This window comes from Metopolophium dirhodum, chromosome 7 (assembly GCF_019925205.1).
Source record: "Metopolophium dirhodum isolate CAU chromosome 7, ASM1992520v1, whole genome shotgun sequence".
In the NCBI taxonomy this organism is placed as follows: Eukaryota; Metazoa; Arthropoda; class Insecta; order Hemiptera; family Aphididae; genus Metopolophium; species Metopolophium dirhodum.
The window spans coordinates 13954517-13981479 of record NC_083566.1 but is presented as its reverse complement, the minus strand read 5'-3'; the positions used below and the strand labels follow the sequence as shown (position 1 = coordinate 13981479).

Sequence of the window (26963 nt, the reverse complement as noted above, 5' to 3'; positions counted from 1 at the left end):
AGTTCATTATTAATTTATCAATATAATTTTAAAAGCGTAGTGCGTAGATAAGTTGTTATCTGCTGGAACGATTTGAATTTTAAATATTGCATTTTCTATTTATTCATAATAATAAAATTTTATATTAACTAGATCGTTGTAAAGAATGTAAATATAAAAAAAAGAAATAGATCCTATACAATAAAATATATAGGTATATGCGTGTTTTCATATTTCATTCATTGACGATTATTTATGTTTGAAATCTGAACGCGTTAAACGATGATGTACACCTTGAGAATAAATTAGTATCATCATCACTTCATCTGTGATATGACCATTCGCCATTAGCTTCGTCTTTGAATGCATATGCTTAGCTCTTTTTTTATATTTTAAAAATTGTGCTGTGTCTTTTTTCAAAGATATTTCATTGGCTCTCACTTTAATTATCTACATCAACCTAATCATTAATTACTCCTTCACGGTATTTGATATATCATATATGTATTCTGTAATATTCTCTCTAGTGATATTTATTTTAAGTAGTAGGTATCGAATGAACTGCATGATTTTTCATAGTTATAGACATCTATACTGACAATTAAATGACTGTTGTTATATTCACGATATGGTCATATGAATGACATGTGCCATTTGAAATGCAGCCAAATATTATACGTTTATTATTCAATTCCAGGATATGCTGATAAGCGATATTAATATTATACTGATTGAATAAATTAATTTAACTTTATAATTAATAGTTATCAAAATATAAAACAAATAAATATGATTAATACATTTTTATAGCATTAAAAATATAATTATAAATGCATTATTGATATTTTATTATATAGGTAACCTAAGCAAAAAAAAAAATATTCTTTGAATAAAATACTACAATATAATGTCTCCAAACATATACATTTTGCATGGACATTTGATAATTTATAAATTAATTTAGTTTATTTTTTATGTTACAAAAAATGGTGTTCAAATAGGTACATAATATATGATATATATAATTATAGTCTTACCTTATTATGTACATTGCACATTGGAATTAAAAAACAACACAACCAAAGTGTACAGTTTTTGGCATTACAATATATTTATCAAAATTCTAACTAACCGAGTTTAACATTATAAAAATAAAGAATTTCTTTTCAGCCAACAAAATAAAATCTGTCAATTTGTTTTACAATAAGTATTTGGTGCTAAGTTTATAAATATCGTGATGGAAACTTATAAAACATATAATATATAGACTTCACACACAGATTAAACTCCGAGTGAATTTTATATGATTCATTAAATGTTAAATATTTCTCAAAAAAACTTAGAAGAAATAAACTGTATTTATTTATTTAAAATTACAATAAAAAAGGTGGGTATGTGGATCTCGCTCTGCTGTACAGTAAGTTACAATTGGGTCAGTGCAATGGATGGTGTTAAATTTGAATTCAATGATATAATAATATCATTGTATAAGAAAAACGATTCTGAGCGAAAACAGTCAGTCAGCCTATGGTATTACTAATATATATTTTGATGATATTATTGTAAATAAAGTAATTTATATATAACCTATGTTTTCAATTTTCAATCCTTAGCACTAAAAGTTGAACATTTTATATATTTTTAACTACAAAATAATTATTAAATTTTAAATTTGTTAAATTTTGTCAAAATTTGAACTTAAATACTTATAAAAAAAAAATTGTGCCTATGTATTTTTAATATTTTTTAACTGCTATTGTAACAATATATCAGGTTCCTTGCATTTAATGTGCACGCTTTTTTACCCAACAAATACAATTTTATTGATATTTATAGAAAAAAAAAACTAAAAAAATTGAAAACTGATAATGTCCATTAACAGCTCAAAAAGAGTCAAATTATTTTCAAAATTTGTTCGTGTATAAAAAATGCTAATGTAAACATTCAGTGAAATTTTTAAGTATCTACAGTCATACGTTTTTTAATTACAATAAAATAACAAAACCGCTACATGATAAATCGAGTGAATATCCAATATTGTGAAAATATGAACTTCAAACGCTCGTAAAAATTTAATTTGACTTTCTTATAGACATTTTTTTTTTGATAAAGGTAGATAATATATTAGGAAATCTTGTAATACATTTTAAAATCTTATATTTAAAAAGAACATTTTTTATGAATTCTTAACTCAAAACAATTTGGTAATTTTCGTGATTTTTCCATAGTCAATTTTTGAACAAATAAAGTTTTATTGACATTTTTATAAAAAAAGACTAATAAAATTTGAAACTGAAAATGTTCCTTATTAGTTCAAAACAAATCAAAATATTTTGAAAATTTAATCGTGTATATAAAATGCTAATATAAATGACCAGTGAAAATGTCATGTGTATACGTTCATTTGTTTTAGAGTTACACCAAAAACCAAAATCGATTTTGTGGAAAACCGATTTTGCGTAAAAATTCCCGTTTTTCCTTAATTTTAGATTCTGAGTGAAACGATGAATGTATTGATTTTACAATGATGTGTGTTTTTTTTTTTTATTTTTTTTTTTATTTTTTTTTTATTTTTTTATTTTTGTGTCTGTGTACACGATAAGTAGTCGAAATAATGCTTCGATTTTCGACTTCAGTATCTTGTTCGATGGGAAAGTGAATATCGTTGGTGCATTGGGGAGGTCAAAATGTTAATTTCCCAGTAGTTTTCAAAAGCGATGTGAAAAACAAAAGAAAAATTAAGGAAAAACGGGAATTTTTACGCAAAATCGATTTTTAACAAAATCGATTTTGGTTATTGGTGTAACTCTAAAACAAATGACCGTAGATGCATGAAATTTTCACTGGTTGTTTATATTTCCATTTTCTATACACAATACAATTTTGAAAATAATTTGACTTTTTTTGAACTGTTTACGGACATTGTCAGTTTTCAGTTTTTTTAAATTTTTTTTCTATAAATATCAATAAAATTTTATTTGTTGGGTAAAAAAGCTTGAAAATTTAATAGAAGGCTCCTAGGTTATTGTTTCAAAGGCAGATGAAAAAAATTAAAAATCCTTAGTCACAGTTTTTTTTTATACACGTTTAAAGTTCAAATCTTGAAAAAATACGGAAAAATCACGAAAATTTGCAAATTATTTTGAGTTAGAAATTCATAAAAAATTTTCTTTTTAAATCTAAGATTTTGAAATCTAATACAAGATTCCTCATAAGTTTGTCTAACTTTATCAAAAAAAAAATTTCTACAAGAAAGTCAAATTAAATTTTTATGAGCGTTTTAAATTCATATTTTTACAACATTAGATATTCACTCGATTTCTCATGTACCGATTTCCTTATTTTCTTGTAATTCAAAAACGAATAACTGTAGATACATGAAAATTTCACTGAATGTTTATATTAGCATTTTCTATACACCATACAATTTTGAAAATATTTTGACACTTTTTGAGCTGTTTACGGGCATTTTCAGTTTTCAATTTTTTTAGTTTTTTTTTCTATAAATATCAATAAAGTTTTATCTGTTGGGCCAAAAAGTGTAAAAATTTAATACAAGACTCCTGATATATTTTTACAATAGCAGTTGAAAAATATTGAAAATACATAGGCACAGTTTTTTTTTATAAGCATTTAAAGATCAAATTTGGACAGAATTTATCAAAATCTCGAAAATTATCAACCATTGTAATTAATAAATTATAAAATGTTCAGTTTTTATAGCTAAGGATTGAAAATTTAAAACAAGATTCCATGTAAATAGATAATTCGGTTACCAAAAAATCTAAAAAATACACAAGCACAGTTTATTTGTATAGTCATTTTAAGTTCAAATTTGGACGAAATTACATAAAAACCTAGAATAACTATTTTAGTTATTTTGTTGTGATTGTATAATATTATTCGTGGGCACTTGAAACTTCTAATTTGTAATATTTTCATCGATATATTATGATGATAGTATCACGGTTTGTTGTTGATGTATAACGCGTTATATGTACCTAATGGATATTGTGATATGATTAATTTGGAATTTATTATAGGTCAATTTTTTTTTTAATACCATAGATAAGTGTATAATATGTCTTATACCTAGACTGACATATCGTCTCCACTCAGAATCGTTTTTCTTATACAATAATATATCATTGAATTCAAATTTAATACCATCCATTATACAGTGACCCACTTGTAACCTACAGTACAGCAGAGCGACATCCACTTGCCCACCTTTTTTATGTTGTTTTTCCCGGCGCTTTTGAAAACTATTGGAAATTTTAAATTTTGACCTCCCTAATGCACCAACGATATTCACTTTCCCATCAAACAAGATACTGTAGTTGAAAATCCAATCATTATTTCGACTACTTATCGTGTACACAGACACAAAACTAAAAAATATAAAAAAAACACACATCATTGTAAAATCAATACATTTATTGTTCCACTCAGAATCTAAAACCATATGCAAAATATTTGGTATTTGTGTCTCTAGTTTTTTGTTAACAGTTTCGTAAAAATTATGCCCAGAATTTTGTATTTCAACTGAAGTAGAACGGGAAACGATAGAACAAATAGATTAACTTTAATGTACGTAAAATCGGATTAAATTTTATATAAACGTATATTTAAAATATATCTACTAGGTATATAAAATCAAAAGCCAAAAACGGATGGTCCTTGTAAAAATCCACAGTTTTCGAGTTTCGACCGATTTTCATAAAATGTTCGTCAATAGATTCAATAAGGTCTGTATTACCTGGGCTACATTTTATTAAGTTGTTGAATATTATATACTTAATTCTTAAAATAACTATATAATTTATGTAATTTATATTTTAATGTTGCCATTGGTTCCGGAATATAAAATTGTTATTATGATTGAATATCATTTAATACCAGTATTTTAAATTTTATCAAAACAATCCAAATAACTGTGTTGAAAATCTTTGCGACTTACATTTAACGGAGTTTAAGAAAGGTTTAAATCAACGGGCGTTTAATTTACCGCGAGCAACCACGACGAGCTGAATCAGCTACCTAGTAATTTAATACAACAATTTGGTTCAATACTATTCATTATTTTTTTTGATTTTTTATGCGTTAATTAGTAAATAAGTAAATATTAGTGAATTTCTTACACTCTTCGATATTTAGCGATGAAATGGGTTTTTTTTTCGCCCCGAGTTTTAATTATATATCGATCTAGTATTGGTACTCGGTTTAAAAATACTTTACGCACATAAATCTGCAATCTCCGTTCCCCTTCTATTCTCTGAGGTGACCTCGAATTAATCACGTGCGCCCGCTTGTATTTGCAGAGCATCGAAACTTTTATATCGATAACCACTCTCAGTAGGGGAATAGAAAACTAACATTCTGCTGGAAGATTGTGCGCCGCCTGTCACACTATCAGTGTAACGCGACTTTTTGACGTCAAATTTATACGAATGGGAGGGAGAGAGAGAAAAGTCGTATGTATGTATCGGATTGGATAAATAAAAACCGTCACTAGTTTTTCATTTACATTTTCACAACGCCACCGCGCCATACGAATGTAAAATACTTACGTTTCTCAACAAGAGTAGAAAGAGACGGTCCCCAGACATATATATAATATACACTCGTCGTATTGTGGATCGTACGTTTTTTTTCCTGATCCGTGTTAGGGTGTTCGCGGGGCCATCGATACATTAATATCCATTTATACATTGCCGCACCACATTTTTCCAAACACACATTTTCTGTACTTGCGATAAAAAAAAAAATAATAATAAGAATAATATATATAGTATAACTGTGCAATTCAAAATGGTTGATGCGATACAATACCTACTCTATTGAAAAGAAAAAACCCGTGGGCGCTTTTTTTCGTAATCTGGAAATAAATATGTTTTATGCGTATACTTCGACGAATAACATTACGAAACGATCGTTTTAACGTTGTCAAATTGAACCCTGTTACATGGTTAGTGATTCCAGACGCGTATTCGAGGGGAGACAAAGGACTAAATATAATAATATGATTGTCAACTTAAAATTAAACAAAATAAAAATGAATATTAATAATGTTAAAAAAAAAAAAACGCGAATAAGACTTGGCGTATTATATGGGACGTCCTCCGTCGCCCCTCACCAAAGGTCGAACTTCAAATACACCACAGGAGGCGTGAATTATGTAATTTATGCATTTATTACATTGTACACGCACTGATATAGACATAGTAATATAATAGTACCGATGTGCATACTAAATTATTTCATTCGCAAAAGTCGAAAAGCAGATTTAAAGTCGTTAATGGAATGATAATTGCACGGAATTCGTATTGTCATATTATTGAATCTACACCGTTTGAATTTAACACATGAAACTAACGCACCACATACAGTTAATATCTCTAGGCGTTTTCCGTAGTGCCGGCATACTTTTATACAATGCGAATTTGTTTAAACATAATATACGATTATATCACAAGTATTAGAAACGCATACGTATATGGTTGTGTATACAAACGTACAATGACGCAGCAGAGACTGAGAGACTATATTATTATCATAGTATGTCTTGGAATACGGTCGACATCATTCGCATATATATATATTCAATATTTATATACCTATGCCGCACGAGAACTTAATTCAAACTGTTTGAATCAAACATCTATACTTTGGGTCGCTTTTTGCACCCTCGTAGTCACGATTGCCACTACCGAACGTGGCTATCCACAATAATTTCGTTTTGATTGATATTTCATTAAGTCAACAACTACTATAATACACTATTAAACTACACGGGAAATGTGTATGGGATACGCGTGCCGTGTCAGTGAATCATAGTTATGGTCCACCTGTTGTACAGCTGTTTGGCACGGCAGAATTATTATAATAAAATAATAATAATAATGATAATCTATATATTATACGTTCATTGTATATCATGTCTTATGAATAAAATATAAATCGCTTCTATTCCGGAGTCACAAAAGTAAAATTATTGTTAAAAAGTGATATTGTCTTTGATTTTTTTGATTTTCTAATGTATCCATCATATCGGAATAAAATGTATTGCATTACATTGTTACAACACTGAACATCGACAACGAGATAAAATAATTTTTATTTTCCAAGTTGGCATACCCTTGCAATATTTTTTCTACGTAACAAAGTATACATAATATTTAAGGGGGACGGAGTGGCCGAGCAGTCTAAGGCGTCGACTGCATTTAATTAAAAATGCGTCGATTCTGAGGATCTTAATGTATATTTTATTTTTCCATAATATCATTTTTATCGTAAATTGTATATTACATTATTAGGGATTGCAGTTTACGAGTAAAATACAAGTTCATAGTGTATTGTCTAAGAAACATAGTTTCATTTTACGCATACCGGTGACGGAAAATAGATACCTATAGGTAATAATAGGTAGTATAGGTACTATTATTAAAGTACTTCCAACATTGGCCATTTCTAAATAATAAAATTGCCATTTTTATAATTTATATATAATAAATAACTAAAATATATTATAATAAATAATTATAATATAGTACAGTAATATTGATATGTACTATGTGGTTTTTTTTTATTATTTTAGAGAAGAGTGTGGTATTGTCAATATCGACGTTAGAATAGATCTCAATAAAAAAAACTAAAGTTAAAAACATGAATTTTTAATATTTGTAATGAAAGATTAACTCTCAATATTTTTTTGCTATCGCTATAATAAATTATTAATAATAATTTTATCCCCGTTTGTCTTGTTTTTTAGGCGATGGGAAAAAAAACTCAGTGCCGGAAACTGGTGGAAAACCCGCCGAAAAACCTTTGGCTCCTGTGCGTGGTGCCTCCACGGCGCTGCCTCCGCGGAACACGTCCAACTCGACCACCGCGGTGGCCACAACGGAAGTATCGAACTCGACGCAAAGCAGCGCACTGGACGACACGCAACTCCAACGGACATTACTGAAACCAAAGTTTTTGACGGAAAACTCGTCGACCGTTGTCGCACAGACGGGAGCATCAAGCCGGATATCCTGTCTCGTCGCCAATCTGGGCGACTGCGTGGTACGTCCAACACTGACACAGGGGGTTATGACGTAGTAATCGGAAGGCACGAGGGCCTAACGTCGAGTGCTCGACAAAAATAGTGATGAGATATTTTTTTATTTTTTCTCATTATATTATGACTAGTGATATAAATGTAGAAAAAAAAAACAATTCAGTACACGCCATTACATAATATTTTGATAATAAAAACAATAATCATAATAATATAATATAAATGGTTTTATAGACTTGTTCGATTATTATGGTTTTAAATGTTACATGGACATGTGTTATGTGTACTATATTATTTCACTATTATAACTGTTCAACGGTATTTTAAAAAAAATGTTTAAGATAATTATTATAATATATTATAGCATATAACTAGTATTTTTGAATACATAATATTATTATATATTACATTTCATGGGTTGATTTTATTATAGATTTTTTTAACAAGCGGTTTTATAGTAGTTATGCTTTTTGTTAAGTCACTTTGTAATTTAATTTAAATACGAGCATTAGACATAATGTACAATATAAATGGTACAGTAGAAAATCTTAATCCATTCATTGGTTCGTTGCATTTCCAAAGTTGTTTTTCTTTTGTAAATTTATATTTAATTAAAAAAATACACACTACAACCTATGTTGCATTATTAGGTTGTATACTTGTATATTTTTATTAATTTTAACTATGAACCCGAATTTAAAACTAAATTACCACTTAAAAAAAAACAAGCAAACAAATAAACTGAATTTCAATGAAGCTTATTTTAGTAAGTACCTACGTATCTTCATGTGCAGAGATGACTCTAATAATAATAAGAAAATTATTGTTCAGTAGACCTAGCACAATTTGCAAATTAAGACTTTTATACTTATTAGACGTAAACAAATTACCATTGTAAGGGTTTTCTTAGTTGTTTTTTGGAATATGAGTAGAGTGATAAACGTAATATTTACATTTACAAATATCAAAAAAAAAAAAATTCCGTTTAAAACTTAATTAAATTTAGAAAAAATGCTATATCAAAGTAACAGTCTTAGTACTTCAGTAAACTTTTGTAATATCGTAGTAACTAATATATGAACAATTTGTAAAATTAAAAAAAAAGTCAAAACGATGAAATTAAATATAATATTGCGATCACGCCCACGGTTCAACGCTTTATATTATGCAGATATTTATTATTTTTATCTAAATATCATACACCAGTTTAATTGTTTTTTTGTTATTATAAATTAAACGGTTTTAATTTCCAGCCAAAAATAAAAATATACACTCCTAAAATATACCAAAATAGAATCTAATCAAAAAATTATAATGAATTTAATAATAATAACAAAATATACTACCTAAATAGAATTCATTATTGCAAAAAATATATAATTTGGTCGAATACTCGTCAACGTTATAATGTAATTTTTTTTGGAGGGAGATTGATAACTATTTGAATAATCCACCGTAATTCACCCTATCATTACTTAAAATAAAAATTGATACTATTAAAATGTAGGGTTTAATTATTTTTATAATTTACAACAAGGAAAAAATACCACTTTAATATTATATTATAGAACCTAAATTCATGCGTATAAACTATCTATACACGTTTTTTTTTTGAAAATGTATTTTAAGTGGATATTATGTAATAAAATATACTGACTACCAAGATATAAAATATGTGTTTAAATACATACGAAATAAATCGATTTTTGTAGCAAAAAGTAATAGAATAATATTGGGGAGTGTCCAAACAGAAAGAAAAAAAGAACTGCAAAAATAAATGTAATTCCAAAATATACGAGGGCATACAATCACAATCGTAGAGAGGGATTTAGAGGGAAAAATAATAAAATAACGAAACATACACATAACCCAAAAGAGGGACATAAAAATACTCGGGTATACAAAAACTGAAAATCTGCTTTTGAATTATTATTATATTTCTATGCTCCTTCGCATAAATAAATGTCGATCATCGGCTTATAATTTTAGTTATATACTATATCCAATAATTCGAGTCTATACTAGAACACTATATTTTAATATTAAATAATGTACCAGTCAGTGGTGAGGTGTCCCCTTGTCCAGATGATCGGCCGCTCTTCCAGATTTCGGGTGGGTGGGTATTAATATTTACGTACACACTGTAAGTAATCAATGACTAATATAAATAAAATAATAATAAGCAACAAGATAATCTGAGTATCTAGAAGGATCTGTCAATGAATATGCGTTAAGTCGAGCCAAGAAGACGCCACACCCGCATGTGTTGTCTCCGTCTTACAATAGTCCGCAACACAGTAAATTTCCGCTCAGCAAATCACGTTTAGCACCGTTAGTTAAAAAAATTAGAGTGATTCGACCTATGATGAAACTTGATGGTTACAACATTATCTATGTTTGTATGTTGGTTTTTTTATGATTATTCCGTTTCTAAGTGAGTTAGGAGCATATAAATACGCTGTATTATATACCCATAACTTGCTAAATAATTAAACTATCATAAAAAACCAACACACGAACATAGATAATGGTCTTACCATCAAGTTTCAGAATAGGTCGATTCACTCTAGTTTTTAAACTAACGGAGCTTAAATAGGAGCTAAATGCCTAAATGTTATATTTTGCCGAGAGTAAATTTTCTGTTACTTGTAAGACACATGTGAGACAACACATCACATCATGCGGGTGTGCCATCCTCCCTCAAATGTTTTAAAAAATATTGTATTGTTATTAAATAACTGATAGGTAAGTAAATAATAAACATAATGTAATTTGACGTTAATGTGATAAATGTTTTACTTTGTTGATTTTAAATCAAGTAAGTATGGTAATTGAAATGTAAATAGTCTGAATTTTAAAAACTTCAAGAATAATTTGTTTTAAATAGGAAAATAATAAATAATATATAACTCAGTAATGATAAGTAAGTGGGTAATTTAGCTAGCTATAATATAAAATACTAATGAGAGGGATTTGATATCACACTCAAGCGGTAAAGCTGCACTTGAATTCATAAAAACGTCGGCGTGAACAGTCCCAAAATATCTATTTTTTAACTTTTCTCCTAAACTATGATAGCTAGAATGTTGGTTGATAACTCATTAAAAAGGGATTATCAAGTAGATACTAAATGTGGAATTAAAATTTTTATAAAAAAATTATTTTATTTTTCACAGATTAAATTAGATAGATTTTCATTTAGTGAGGTAGATTTCCGAAACTGGAGAATGGATTTTGTTGTTTGGAGTCTTGTTAGATTTATATTGGCTAGGAGAAGTGCATTGAAGATTTTCAGAACTTTATCTCCAATCGTTAGTTCACTACAAATCTGTAAAGCTGAAAAACATCAAAAAACGCCCAATAAAATTTTTTATGTTCTGTAATGAACTAACTATTAAAGATAAAGTTCTGAAAATCTTCACTGCACTTCTCCTAACCAATGTGAATCTAACAAGACCCCAAACAACGAAATGAAAATGAAAATGATTTATTGTGAAGCTGTTCACACCGACATTTTTCTGGATTCAAATTGTTATACCGCTTGAGTGTGATATCAGTTAATAAATTCCTAAAAATTAAAAATCAAGAAAGTTTACATGCCGATCACTGACTTGGCAAGCGTTTTTTATTTAATACTAGCTGATCCCGTGCACTTCGTTGCTCATTAAAAATGCCAACTCTATATGAATAATATGTTTTATTTTATAATATAATGGTTACCATAACAGCAATTTTAAACTAATGACAACCAATAATTATTATTATAATAGCTTCAAAACCCATGGCAACCATTTAAACAAAAATTTTCATCAAAATTTCAAAATCCCTGTTTGAGCACATCCCGGGGTTGGTCCTCTCTTTTTTAAAATTAGCCTATCTTCTGCCCAGAGGTCTAACCTATCTCTGTACTAAATGATCCCATGTACTTCGTTGCCCGGCAACCAATAATGATCCAGTGCACTTCGTTGCTCGGCAACCAATAGTTATTATTAGAATAGCTTCAAAATCCATGGCAACCAAAGGACACACACACAGACAGACAAACATTCTATATCTCCTCCTGGGGTTGGTTGCTATGGTAATATGAACAAACTTATAGACGGAAATCTAAAAATAATTTATAAATGGTTGCCATGGTAATATGGACACACAGACAGACATACATTCATTTTTATGTATATAGATAATTTAATGTATACATTTTTCTTATAGGTAGGTACCTTAAATGGTGTTTGATAAAATATTGAGTGGGTGAGTAGACTAAATACTAAAATCTGTGCTCCTTGTGCTAAAATAGCTTGCCTCGCCGCCACTGGTATAGACCTATACACACTTCAGGTCTATAGTACAATAGGTACTGAAAATATTGACTACAATTAATATTACAATATGCTTTTATTCGTAATATTTTATAAATTATGCATGTAAATTGAATATATTTGGAATGTTACGATCGTGTTTATAGTACCTACCTATCTAAAGGCTAAATGTGGTTAACGCACATTATATTGTTAAATCATGACAACTTTATTTGGATACATCATACATAAACATTAAAAATATATATAGGTACTTTGTGACGAACCATAATCTATGGAACATGACAGTTGGTGGATATGTAGTTTTATTCATGCTATCGTATATAAAACTAATGTTCCATGTAAATTTAAATATATAACGTTATCGGTATAACAATATGTATTTTTTGAGCTTAATATTATAATAGGCTTTGTGAAATATTTAAATATCACACGATATTAATTTACATATTATACGGTCCCCGATTATGTATGAAAATAAAAAAAAAAATTATTTAGTTTAGAAAGTAAGATTTATGCAAGTTTTGTATTTTGAGACTTTGAGTATTATAAATCGTTATACTGATTGGGTAGGTATTATTTTTTCGAAACAAATTTGTAGTCAACAATTTTAAATTAGAGGTTAAAATTGATACAAATGGACAAAATATTATAATACGTATTCATTAAAGTTATTAAAAGTACAATGTATAACTATAACTATGTATTTTATATTTTTTTTTTCATTTTTAATTTACATAATAAACAATTTGTATACTTGTATAGCACAATATGTATATTAAGGGAATAAAAATGTATACACAGTGGTTTGAAGACGTGAGGGGAAGAACCATCCAGTGACGGCACTTTGGGTATTTTTAAACCATTAAAACAATAAACAATAACTGAATAACTAAAATTTGACCAGAAACAATATAGAAATCCCTAGTTGGGTGTTGCAGCTGGGGGGATTCTCATTAACACGAGTAGGTAAACAATAATATGTTATTTGTTAATAATTCATTATTATAATATTATGTCATATAACATATTTTACTGATCGTAAAAGATTTTGTAAAGATTGTAAATAAGAATAATGAATGATATTTCGGAAAAAAAAAATACTATATTATATAGTTGGTAGTTTAACATGAAAAAAATGAAATTCTGATAGCGAATAGAACATTTTTTTTTTTTTGCTTTTGTTTTATTATTATTATTTTTTTTTTTATCAAAGATGACCCTCCGAATTATTGATGTTTTACCCTGTCGCCCGCAGACATCGTTAGGCAACATTATGAACCTACCGTTTTATGTGGATTGTGTTACTAAAATATTATCCTGCAGTTTCCCTTGCGAATCACATTATTATTATTATTATTATTATATATTACAGAATTCTTGGATTAAAAATCTGAGCATCAGAGATCTGCCAGGGATAAAAAAAAATGTTAACCAAAGTACAGCGAATATTGTAGAGATTATTTGAATAATTCTCATCGTACTTAAAGATAATTAAGAGTTATTTCTATAATCTATATGCATAATATGAAACATGTAAAACTAAAAGGTTAATACTCTATAACTACTAACTAGGTATTAAAAGGGTCGGTATATATACATATTATGAATCATAAATAACGGTAATTATTATTATAAATTTAAAAACTGTTAATGAACCAAATTACTTATTAGTATATCTTCTAGTTAGTGATTATAATTTGTTTAATTTTTCTTGTCCTAAAAACTTTATGCATCATAGTTTATTTATACAATATATATATATGTCTTATTGGACATATTTTCATGTACTTAAATTTTGCACACAATTTCAAGTATACAAGGACCAATCAAAAATATATGGACTCGTGTAGTAAAATATAAAAGATGAAACAAAAATTGGGCAAAAATATACAAAAATCAATCAGTGATGTTTCCATCATTATCTATCTATGGCACAAAAAAGTTCTGAAATTATACCTATTGTGTTGGGGCATTGTACTGCCTTAGGCCGGTGTCACACTTGAAGATACTTCGTAGCGGACTTTCTGCAATATCGAAATTAATGAGGAAATTCCGCTATAATTTGTCCAGTAGTATTTAATATATGAATTTCGATACTGCGGAAATTCCACCGCGGAAAGTCCACTGTAGAATATCCACAAGTGTGACGCCGGCCTTATACGAAGGATTAGAAAAGTTTTTTTGCTGATTTAGACTTTCAAAATGTGATTGGATAAAATGGCCCATTCGACATAAAAATAAGTTTTACTGAATGCAGTTCAAAAAAACAGTCCACTGGAATACGAAATAGTTAAACTCTTTTATTAAAACATACAAAGATGTTCAAAAAAACACTTGATAATATTAGCAAAAAACTAAGACTATAGGTATATACCGCCTACATTCTTCAATGTCATATTTTTGCGAACACAGTAACAACAAATTAATGAATTAAACAAACTTAACATGAGGAAATTATGGAGTATGTTTTTCAAAAATTCGACCACAAAAAAAGAATTTGTAGAAAAAAAAATAAGCCAGTTATCTCCTGTTTTATATACTTCTAAAATTAGTGATTAGTCCCATAATTTATCTATAATATTTACCTAATTAATGTTAAAAGTAAATATTTTTTTCTTAAATGTAATAATAAGTTTAGTTAGCCAATAAAAAATCGAAAATCGAAGTTATAAAATATAAGTTTTAAAATATTAAATTCGGTCTATATTGCTATAGGGTACCTTCAGGTTTCTAGAAAATAAAAATACCCTAGGACACTGTAAATTAAAAGGTGGGGAACCTTTGCTATAAAGCTCTGAAAATGTTCGTATCACTCTATCTTAACATATTTTTAATAAGTTACTATAAATATTAGCAAAAAAATATAAAAAACATAAGTGAACGTCCATTCATCAATGTTCAACTAATTTTAATCGGTGAATTTCATTATAACTTAACGAGTACATTTAACAAATATTATTGGTAGATCAATGTAAGTGCAATTATTTTTGCCAAGTCCAACAATTACCGTTACGTGCATGAGTTAGGATACTGACGTAATAAATTAGGTAGATATATAAGAGTAAAAAATTAACAACCTCATGTGTTCAACTCGTGCAGTGTATAGTCGTTGTATATTCATGAGGGTAGATCGTCGACTCTTGTACATAAACAATAATTAATGCAAGGAGTGATTTCCACCCGTTTAAGACACAAAACCGTTTTATCAAAGTCTTCCAAAGCCGTTAACCATTATGTTTACCAACGAATGTGTCTTGTATGCGTGACTGATGTCCTCGCCATATTTCGTTGAATAATTTGCAAGATGCAAACACACAATATTTTGAATATCGATCGAGTTTGGTGTGTAGGTAATCGTTATTAATAGTAATGATTGCATGAGCATTAAAACAAAATCCAGGAAAAATTATCATTTTTTTTTTTTTTAACCTGCTGTCATTAATAAAAGTTTTTGTGTAATTCAACCTTTTTAAACAATTTTTCCAACATTTTTAAACCTAAATTACAAACACACAGTTGTTGCCAAAATGCTAAATAGGCTCAAAACAAGGGTGCAATTTATTTATTAACACTCTTCAGCTCTAGAACGATGATTGGACGGTGAACGCAATTTAAGAAAACGACGCCTCTTTCCGTGGTTTAATTAACATTTCTAGTTATATATTTTTTGGAAGCTAAATACAAATTGAGCAACTCCCTGTACAGCTGTATAGTATGTTACGTTTTATTGCATATTATCATAAATTCACATAATAAGCGTATTATATTTATACAGGTATTTCGAAAATTATTGAAAAATATTTCTGCAATTTGAATTCAGTTGTATTCGATAAACCTAAACGATAATTGGTATTAAATTATATTACATTGTAAATTTGTAACCATATAATATAAGCGTTCAATATATACAGTTAATACTTATATATACATTCCGTTTTAATAAAATATAACAATATTAAGTCCGTGGTTGTATTTAGAAAACTTAATCTCAAGTAGTCAAGTTAATTTTGTTTAATATGTTTTTACTTATCTATATATTTGCATTATGTTTATAATCACAGCAATCGTTTAATTTTAATGTATACAAAAGTATAAATTATTTATTAATAATATAAAATAAGAAGACAATTATTTATCAATGTAACTATTAGTATGTTTATTATACCTCAACCTTCAGCGTGTGTAGTATACTGTACAGGAACCTAACCTAACCTATAGATATATATTCATACTTATATGTTATTATGACGTATTTAAATTAATAAAAATGTATTGTACCGTAAACTTAAATATTGTAACACTCAAGAACTCAAGAACTGAAAAATTATATACTAATATATAGTTTGATACCATAAATATTATATATAAATAGATAGTTTATAATATATACATCAAATATAAATCAAATTGAATCCAAATTATAATATTTTAATGAAAATGTATATAACCTATAATTTTACTTAATATACAATATTTTATTAGATATAGAAAATAAAATACTTTAGGGATACGATGGCCGGTGACTGGTAGAGAGATAATTTTCGGGAACAAAGATAAGATAAATATATGGGTCGAACGAAATGGGAATATATAAATGAAGAGAATTGTATACGCACAACAAAAATCAAATAACAACCCTTAGGATAACGGACCAACAATACATAAAACATGATTTGTAAAACATTACTATAGCAGTTTCATTGTCCTATTAAACAAATAAATAATCGTTGAATTTCGTTTTAAATATGTTTAAGAGCAACGGTGAAAATAATTACATACAACTAAGTTATTTTAGATTATAATTATGTTATTGAAACGAATTACGCAAACAATAAATTGTAGATAATATACGCATATAGTTTATAAAGTATTAGTGTTTAATTAATTTAAATTGATTAATATTGTGATTTTGATTAATCTTTCATTATTTAGGTGACGTCATCCAAATAAAAATTTTATTTCGATCTTAAAATATTAAAATGTTACACAATCAAAATGGCGTGCCTATACTCTATGATACAATACAAATAGTAAATTACTATAAGACATATTATATACTAGGAAGGTAATAATGATTTATACACGATATACATATAATGATAAATTACATTAATTTGAAAAAATTATGCACTGTTTAAAATTGTACATCAATTTAGTTATAAACCCATCATACTATATTGTCTATTGTAAATATGCAGAAAACATAAATATTGATACCAAAGTACATACGATAGTTACAGTGGAACAGGCGGTGCTTTAAATTTAAAAGCAATAATAAATCATTGGAAGGGAAAAACTATTTGGATTGGAATTCGTTTTCACCAAAACATGATCAAGATTTGTTAAGTACAGAGACTTATTGAACTTTTTTTTGTTAACCTAACCTAACCTCTCGTGATTTTCTTGAAAAATCCTACGGAATGGACAATATTATTATTATAAAACATGTTTTAAAAACCACTATAATATATTTATTTCAGATATCCCATTTGTTCTAATTAGGCATTCTAAAACATTTCAATTGAGTTAGTAGCAAATAAAAATCATAATAATAGGTATATTAAACAAATTCTGCAAGTTATAATCACCGTCCACCTATGTAATAAGTATTAGGTATATAACAAAATAAGACATTATTTATTTTCCTACTTTAAAACGTACAATTATAACGTAATATGCATATTTTTAAAATAATTCTCTCTAATCAGCTCTTAATATTATTATAGTTATTATTGTATAATGATTAAATAAATAAATAAATAAAATTATAATACGTAAATAATAGTTTAATGCTGTAGAAACAATATTCATTCATTGTTTAGTCAATTTCAACAGTTTATGAAAAACTCATATTACAAGTAAGTAGTAAGTGCTATATAAACTTAAAAATTATTAAATAATGAAGTTACAATGGCGTAAGTATTTGGGTTTAAGGCTGGGCATTAACGAGTTAATAAGTTAAAAGTTAAGTTATTTTTAGCTTATTAACTTAATTTACTATAGTTCGCTGTTTTAATTAACTTAACTTTAACTGAACTCATTTGTATCTTCGTTAACTTAAAATAAACTTATATTATTTATAATATTCACGATTAAGTTAATTTTGAATTTTCATAGTATCAAAATATTATTTATACAAGATAAAAGTTCATTGAATATAGAAAATACTATTGGAAAAAAAATATATTTACGAAGAATTTCATACTTATTTTTATAAATACAAACTAATATGTCGTATTAATTAGGTACTAATTAATACTAATATAAGGGTAACAATTTAACATAATATTTATTTAGTCACCTGTATATAGACATCTAGATACGAGCCCATGAAGCCCCGATTCATAATACCTATATACTTATTAAGTAGGTACTCATTGATACTTATTATTTACTTACAATTATATTACTGTACGATAATTATGAATTGTGACAATTTCGATTTATACAATATATTTTATTTTATAATTTTATTTCAAAAATACCTACCTACCTCATACTGGTGTAAATATAAAAACAAATAGTGTATTATACCATATATAATACCATATTTCATACAGTTTACGCTGTTATTGAAATTGAATAGATATTAATTAGAATAACCTAGTTGTAAAATACAAATGGTATTTATATATAATATTCACCACTTATGAGTAGAAAATATAATATAGTCTTTTTTTGTAAGTTTTACATTTTTGAGTAATTTATTTTTTGAATTATAAAAAATGTGTTAAACAACACATAACACATGTATACACACAATATTTATTTTTAAATGAACCCAGTGTGAAATATGAAGAGAATTCTAAAATGGCTGTATAAACAGGTTTTAAATTATACACACATAATAATATAATATATCCATAGATTGATACTTTGGTAGGTATAAATGTATAATAGGTACTATACAAATAGTGATTATACCTTATTTTAATACCTTTTTAATGCATTTTTTTTAAATTTAATTAACTTAACTGACTTAAAAAATATCATTAACTTGCCCAGCTTTAGGATTTATACCTATTTTGATATATGCCATTCAACAGGCGTATCTACCTATAATATACTATATGGTTGTATATAAATATAAATGTATAAGTAGGTATTTTATAATAAATCGTAACAAAAAATTTAAAACCATTATAATAAAAGGTTTCTTAAAAAATTGTACATATTGTATTAGATACATTATACATCCAAACATTATTTTGATATTCATTATTATAAAACATTTCATTTCTTTCGATTAAATATTTTATGGGCAATAAAGATTTATCTTTGAAAGAATAAGAGCAAATAAATAATGTAACATTTAGCTAGTAAACAAAAGTCGTCATAATAGTACATAAACCATTTTATATTTAGGGGTTCGTATACTAATGGATAAAATATTATAGTAAACCATGCAAACATTGAATAACTCTTAAAGTTTCCTATTTGAAAGATGATAAAATATACTATGTACGATGGATCGTGCAGATGACGTGTGTTTAAAGAGGTATGGCGCCACCAGAGCAATGCTATTAAATAATGTTCTTAAGATGAAACGGGAGAGTAACGAATGAACACGTTTTATACTAAACAATATGCACATTGCACATAATAATAATATGTAATTGAGTTCCGCAAAAGAAATACTTCGTACAAGCTTATATCATACATATATCAATTTCCACGGCCAATGTGAAAATCAAATTATTAATCGACGACGCAAAACTTAAACAATTCTCGTAATACGATCACCTGAAAGTTAGATACCTATAAAATATCATAACATTATTTATTTTTAAACATTTTTTTTCGTTTGATTTAATCCGTCAGGAGGACGTTTTAACGTAGTTTTTTACGTTAATATTTTCTAAAAAGTTATAAATTAATATATCATTATATTATATAGGTAATAAGTAGTACCAATATAATTAACATTTTAAGGTATAAATATTTTTACTTATTTAACAGCTGTGACATTTTTGATACCAATCCACTATTTTGATAACAGATTTTCCATATTCTCTAAAATATTGTTATATTTAAATTGAGTTACTTGTGTATTTTCTCTAAAAGCAATATACATAATAAATAATAATATATTAGGCACAACGACTAATCCCTATCATCCGTAGGCGTGTATTTACATTAAATATTGGTTGATATAAGCTTAATAGCTTTAACTCCATAATATGCATAAATCAAAAATTAGAGCGGTCACTATACTGCTATATAATTTAATTTATTTAACTATGCACGATTCATATATGTATTATGCGCGTATACCCTGCCCAGCGAAAGAATACGCCAATTCTGCGCATGGCCCACTCGACACCCTTCCATTATTGAGACCGGTTCCACTATTGGGGCAAGGAGTCGCGTGGAGATGCGCAGAAGAACTAATTCTCGTTGGGCCGCGACGTGTTCTCCCGCTGGACAGAGTATATTCAAATTTCTAACTCCAATGACTCTATAGTTCATATTTAACTTTTGTACAATTTGATGTGTAGTCTTTTAGAGATTTGATACGTTTATAAATGAAAAGAGATGGTTACTAAACCAACAAATAATATATCTACATAATATGCTGAGAACTTGAGAACTATAATGGGGTAAACATATTTTATAAAGTATTTGCCATATTATATTATGTTATAATTAGCTTTAAATTATACGATGCCTAAACATCCGTAGTAATATTTTGTTGTTTTTATTAAAATTGTTCAAAATGTAAGTAAAGATAAAAATGATATTTTAAATGGATACTTAAAATTGTAGGTATTATATTTTTTGGTGAAAGTCTGCATTATAATATAGATTGGTTAAGTATAATTGTGTCTCACAACTCACAAGTCCATGAAATTTGATTTCTGAATAAACACGAAAAGTCTACAGAATAATATGTAGTTACATATTTTAACTTAACTGTTTATTTTAAGTATCTATAGGTATACTTAACGAATTTGTATTTTGTTAACTACCTACATACTGTGTCAAAAATAAAAAAATAAATAATACAAACTAATAACTATAAAGTTTAATTTTTTAACAAAACATATCTTCTATAATTTTAAAAAATCATTTGGCAAAAAAAATTTAACCATTGTTAGCGTACACAACTGAAGCCGAGTTTGTAGTGTAATTATAACATCAAAAAGCCATATCCATAATCAACTAATTATTTCGTTAATTAAAATTAAATTATTATTGTACCAGGAATTATGTGGTATAATCAAATAAACCTCCTTTGTTAAAAAAAATTGAAATGCGACCGTTCCTTATACGTTTATTTGTAAATTATTATTTTTATATATATGTTGCGCTAATTAACGGTTTAATAACCTAACCAAGAAAATATATTGTTATAACGAGATTAACGAATATTGTACAAACTCACAAGTCAAAACGAAACTACAACACATTTTTACTACCTATACTAAACGTTATAATAGTCGTTTTTTCAATTTATTACTTAGTTAGAAATTCAAGATAACTTTTTAATTATAATATTATGTTCTCTATGTTTTTTTTTTGTCTGGAACGCGTCAACACAAATAACGCCTTCTGATTTAGAGCTGTTTATTTAGTATTTATAGTTTATGTACCTAATATACCATATACGTCGTTAAACGTCAATTGTATTGAGAAACTATAGAATATGAAATTATAATAACTATTTGTGCTATTATATATTATAAAAATGTGTTTTAAATAGTTTAATGATACAAATTTCATCATAATAGACTAAAATATAATTAATATAAAAGTCAATTAATTTTTTTGATTGATGATCTCACCAATGTAGATATTTTGTGATTTAAAAAAAAAATCAAATAATAAATTATTTTTAATATTTTTATTGTTTGGTCAAAAAAATATATAATTTATATTTGTTGAGTTTTCTGGGCTGATGTGTGTTACATATTATCCAGAAATGAAGCAAATGAGATGTGTATACGTTTCATTGATGTAGTGGACTGTATTTTTTATTTCATGTTTTAAAGTTGTTTCATTTACAATAATAATTAACAAAAAAAAAAACACGGAGACATATTTATGGTGCACGTATGTGTACACTTTTGGTATACGACTGACGACATCTATATTGATATCAAGACAAAAAAAATACCGTCCGATTAGCGGTTATTATAATAATACACATGATAACAATAATAATAATAATAAACTTGATGACAATAAAAGTAATAATAATAATAATCGTAACTGGTTTTATAGATACTAAATTACATACGTTCAGTATTTACTGAACAATATTAAAATATTATGGTTCATGACGTAACGATTCTATAAGCTTTTATATAAAATTTTACTTTGCTTATTTTGAGGATTTGGGATTTTTATTGCATATTTTTGGATTTCGTAAAACTTTAAAGCATGCCTACTATAGATTTTATTTGATTTTATAGTGGCATCATATTGCTCTTTTTATAACTCAAAAAATCTTGTAATATAAAATTATTGTTCAAGGTTTGTGGAAATGAGCTAGTAATCGTATAACTTGTGGAACTCATAAGTCATGACTGTACACCAGGTGGCAGAAAAATCTAGAACAATATTGAAAAATTGATGTACCTTTTTCAAATAAAAAAAATTATTTAAATTACTAGACCACAATGAATTTTTAATGTGACGCTATTACAGGTATATACAATTACATCAGTTGCCTTTATAAAATAACTATGATGGGGTTCATGGCTAGTCTTTCATTCAAATTCATCGAAATGTACCTATACCTTTAAATGTCTATACCTTGTACTACAATAATTTAACAACGAAAACACCGTTCAAGAAGTTCGAGAATTAGTTTATATTTTACTCATTCGAACTATTACAAACTTCTACCAATAACAACTTTAGAAAGCCAGAATATTTTACTAGCAAATTCAATTAAAATGTAGGAACTGTGCATGAAGCAAAATAAATTAAGTTACTGCTAACTTATTGATATTATAATAATGACGTTGAGATATACTAAAAATGTACAAATATTAAGAAAAAATGATATTCGTATACAAAAATTTCAAAAATATTATACCAACAATTTTGCAAAACATATTCTGTTTGTTTTTAGAGATAAACGCATATACATAATACATTGTTCATAGGTTTTTGTAATACATCATAATAATAATATGCGTATTGGTTATATTATAATACAGCTGGGCCATCTCTAGCGCAGGGCGAGTGTGGCTCGACGTCTTAAATTTTATATTGAGCTGTAGCTGGTACTCGTGTTACTAGAAATTTTATAAGCTGAGAAAATTATAGTGACAGCACTGCATATTATAGTATACATTACCTAAGTCTGGGATGCAATCAAGATGCAATCAAAATAGGTAGGTACCTTACTCACTCGGACGCACGAAAATTAAACGTACGACATAATTTATAACCAACTAACATGCAATATTTGAACATTATAATATACATGAAGCCCTGTAATAAACGCAATAAAACATGTTTAAATTATAAACCTTACCTATTTATTGTTATTGCACTGCAATTGCAATAACTATAGTTAATATATAAACATTTTTAATGACCGCAATAATTTATAATAGTTCGTATTATTATTATTATTATTATTATTATTATTATTACAAGATAAAATGTAGGTATAGGTAGTAGGTACCTACTTCAAATTAACTCTTATGTTATATGCTACCGAAACACTCGTATGATATAATGAGTAATGACTATATCTCGATGAACAATTAACGTGAATTATTTTATTTTTTTATTAATTATCGTAATCACTACATATATAGACAGTAATTTATTACTTAATAATTTTTTTCTTAGAAACAAATTACACTTTAGAAATTAAGTAGGTATCCGCGTATTCTGGCACTGATACAAAATAATTTAAAATTTTGGAAATTCAGTGTTGGGTACTATATTATTATCATTATTATTTATTTTTATAATTTATAATAATATTTAACATGGGTACAATGTAGTTTAACTTAAGAATTTAAAAAAACCATGCTTTAAAATTCAGCATTATTCATGGTCATACAAATCACATTACAGGTTTCCTGGATTCGTAGACGAGACTACCGACTGCTCACCGTCGGGCTATCCACATACACGGAAGATTTGCGGTTTCAATCTCTGCACCACGTTCAGACTGGGGTGAGTGCATACTTTTCATACCTATAAAAATTGTTTTATGTTTATATTATTCGTCCGCAACATATCAATTATTTTTTTTACAATATTAATATTTAAATATATAATAATATTATGTACTATACATAATATTATATTGTATAACATTATATGTTTACGATTACTGACGAGCATATTCATCATGAAAATGATGTATTATTATATATTTTTTTTATATTTCGTGTACCTATAAAGTTTAGTGTCAGATATCGCATTAATATTTCGTATTGCTCTGGCTCTGGCAGTAACTATGAATTGTGGTGTAAATAATTCGGGCAATGGCTAAGCTTACAAAAAAAAAATAAAAAAAAAGGTTAGGTATACACGAGTTTCTGTGTAATCGGGCAAGTATCGCATAGGCATGATAGAAACATACAATTTATTATTATACATTTATATAATAGTATAGCTATACTTATAGCCTAATGTTTTCTATGATATCTACAACGAGCAAACAATACATATTTTTTATTATGATTCTTCCTTCAAATAATATTACGTTGTATTGCAGTTGGTCATATATTTTTACCTGGAATCGTATATTCGTATAATATAATATATTGAACAAATAGACGAGTAGCTTAGAAGTTCTAATATATTTGAATGGAAATGCGTTATGTACTTATGTGTGAAACTGACAACTGTGAGCGTTGATCAGTGGTTTCATTTCAAATCGTATAATTTAAATTTCTTTTTGGTGCCGCGGGCTATACAACCGCTGCGACTCAACTGCTATATGTGGCCCGACCCTATTATATTCTATATTATGCAATAGATGAAATTGTATTTAATTTAAATATTAGTTGTTGACGTTATATTATCAAAATTATCTGAATGTTTGTATAGTGCTATTGTTAGACATAGGTATAAATAGATTTCCCATTGTACAATTCAAAACCCCGTTGAATTCTCCACAGTCTTCACAATCGGATTATAATAATTTATATTATGTTGTGAATTTAACCCACCGTATTTGTGTGAATTGTTCATATTTCATTCGACTATTTGTTTGTTGTCTGTTAGTGATTTTTAATATTATATAAAAATATGTTAAGTATTTTTAATATTAATAACTGTAAAAAGTCAGCCACTGCAATCTGCTCATTGCTCGAGATGATACATATAATAAAATAGAAACTAACAATGAATAGGTACTAATTAATGATTACTGGCTCTCAGCAGGTAATAAATCTCTAAAAAAATGTAAGTAGATTACAATTTAGAGGTCTACATATTATTATTTTCACATTTCAAATAAGTACTTAATGTAGTTTACAAGTTTAAAATAATTTAGCGTCTCTGCCTCCGGTAGTCTTGCATGCCATTGTTCGGAAAAAACATCTATGACGGAACTACGGGAGTGGATCGGCAGAGGCCATGGAGAAGTCACATTCCATTAGACTCAAGCCCTATCTGGTCATGGTTGGTTCCCCGCCTACCTGCATAGGTTCGGGAAACTACAATCTCCCACGTGCTGGTATTGTGATGCGAATAATGACGATGCAACGTCATCTGCAACAACCAAAATATTCCATGTCTGAACGGCCACTGGAATAGATTTTTCCCCGGAGACTATGGTGCCAACGATGATTTATAGCAAAGCCAATTGGGAAGCAGTTTCTATACTCTTACACGAAGTGCTCAAGAAAAAAAATAGAGTAGGATAGCAGAAGGCAGCGTCTCCCAGTACAATTACCATAGTTAATCTAATACTATGCTGTAAGATGAAGGCTAAACGTGCAGAGAGTATAGAGCCTCTCCAAAGTTGTTTCACCCACGCATACATATAGTATGTATGATGTATCCCTTATGGTGGATGGGGGGAGAAATGACTGGCGTCAGTGCCACCCCAAGTTTAAAATAACTTATATTATTTTAGATAACTATTGTGAGTATGTTATGTACGAATCGCGGACATTTCCCCCCCCCCCCCCCCCCGAAATATTTTTGATGCGGACATTTTCCCTGTATATTTTTTCAAAGTTTACTATTTAATAATATTATTTTATTATTTAATATGAAATTATTATTTTGCCTATTGTCTAATATTTTCCAATATTTTCATAAATATAATAAATTATAGATGTATATTTTTGATCAACTGAACTACTTGAATCAAATTCAAAAGCAATTATTAAATTGTTAAATATTTTGTGCAAATTGGTGCAGTTTTAACAAAAAAAAAAATGTGTTTAGAAATAACCAAAACATCAGTACCTAATAAAATATTTTTTACAAAATGTATCATTTTTATATCGGAATTCTTAGCCATTATTATTAATTATATTTTATTTTATACTTATTTTTTAATTTTTATTGTTTTAAGTACCTAGTTTTCGGTGGATGAAATATATACATTTATAATCTATTATATTTATGAAAATAAAAAACTGTTTATATATTTTATATTTTATTTAAAA

At 27.4% G+C, this 26963-nt stretch overlaps 1 protein-coding gene across 4 annotated transcripts in view; it reads left to right on the top strand.

Annotated features, from left to right (window-relative positions):
- The window catches only part of LOC132948340 (hemicentin-2-like), a 355688-nt gene that overhangs the window by 243823 nt on the left and 84902 nt on the right, over positions 1-26963 (top strand). For all 4 annotated transcript variants that reach the window (XM_061018766.1, XM_061018764.1, XM_061018765.1 and 1 more), the window contains exons 3-4: positions 7751-8046; positions 24406-24507. In XM_061018766.1, the coding sequence (XP_060874749.1) occupies positions 7751-8046; positions 24406-24507 (398 nt within the window). The remainder of the gene's footprint in view (positions 1-7750; positions 8047-24405; positions 24508-26963) is intronic.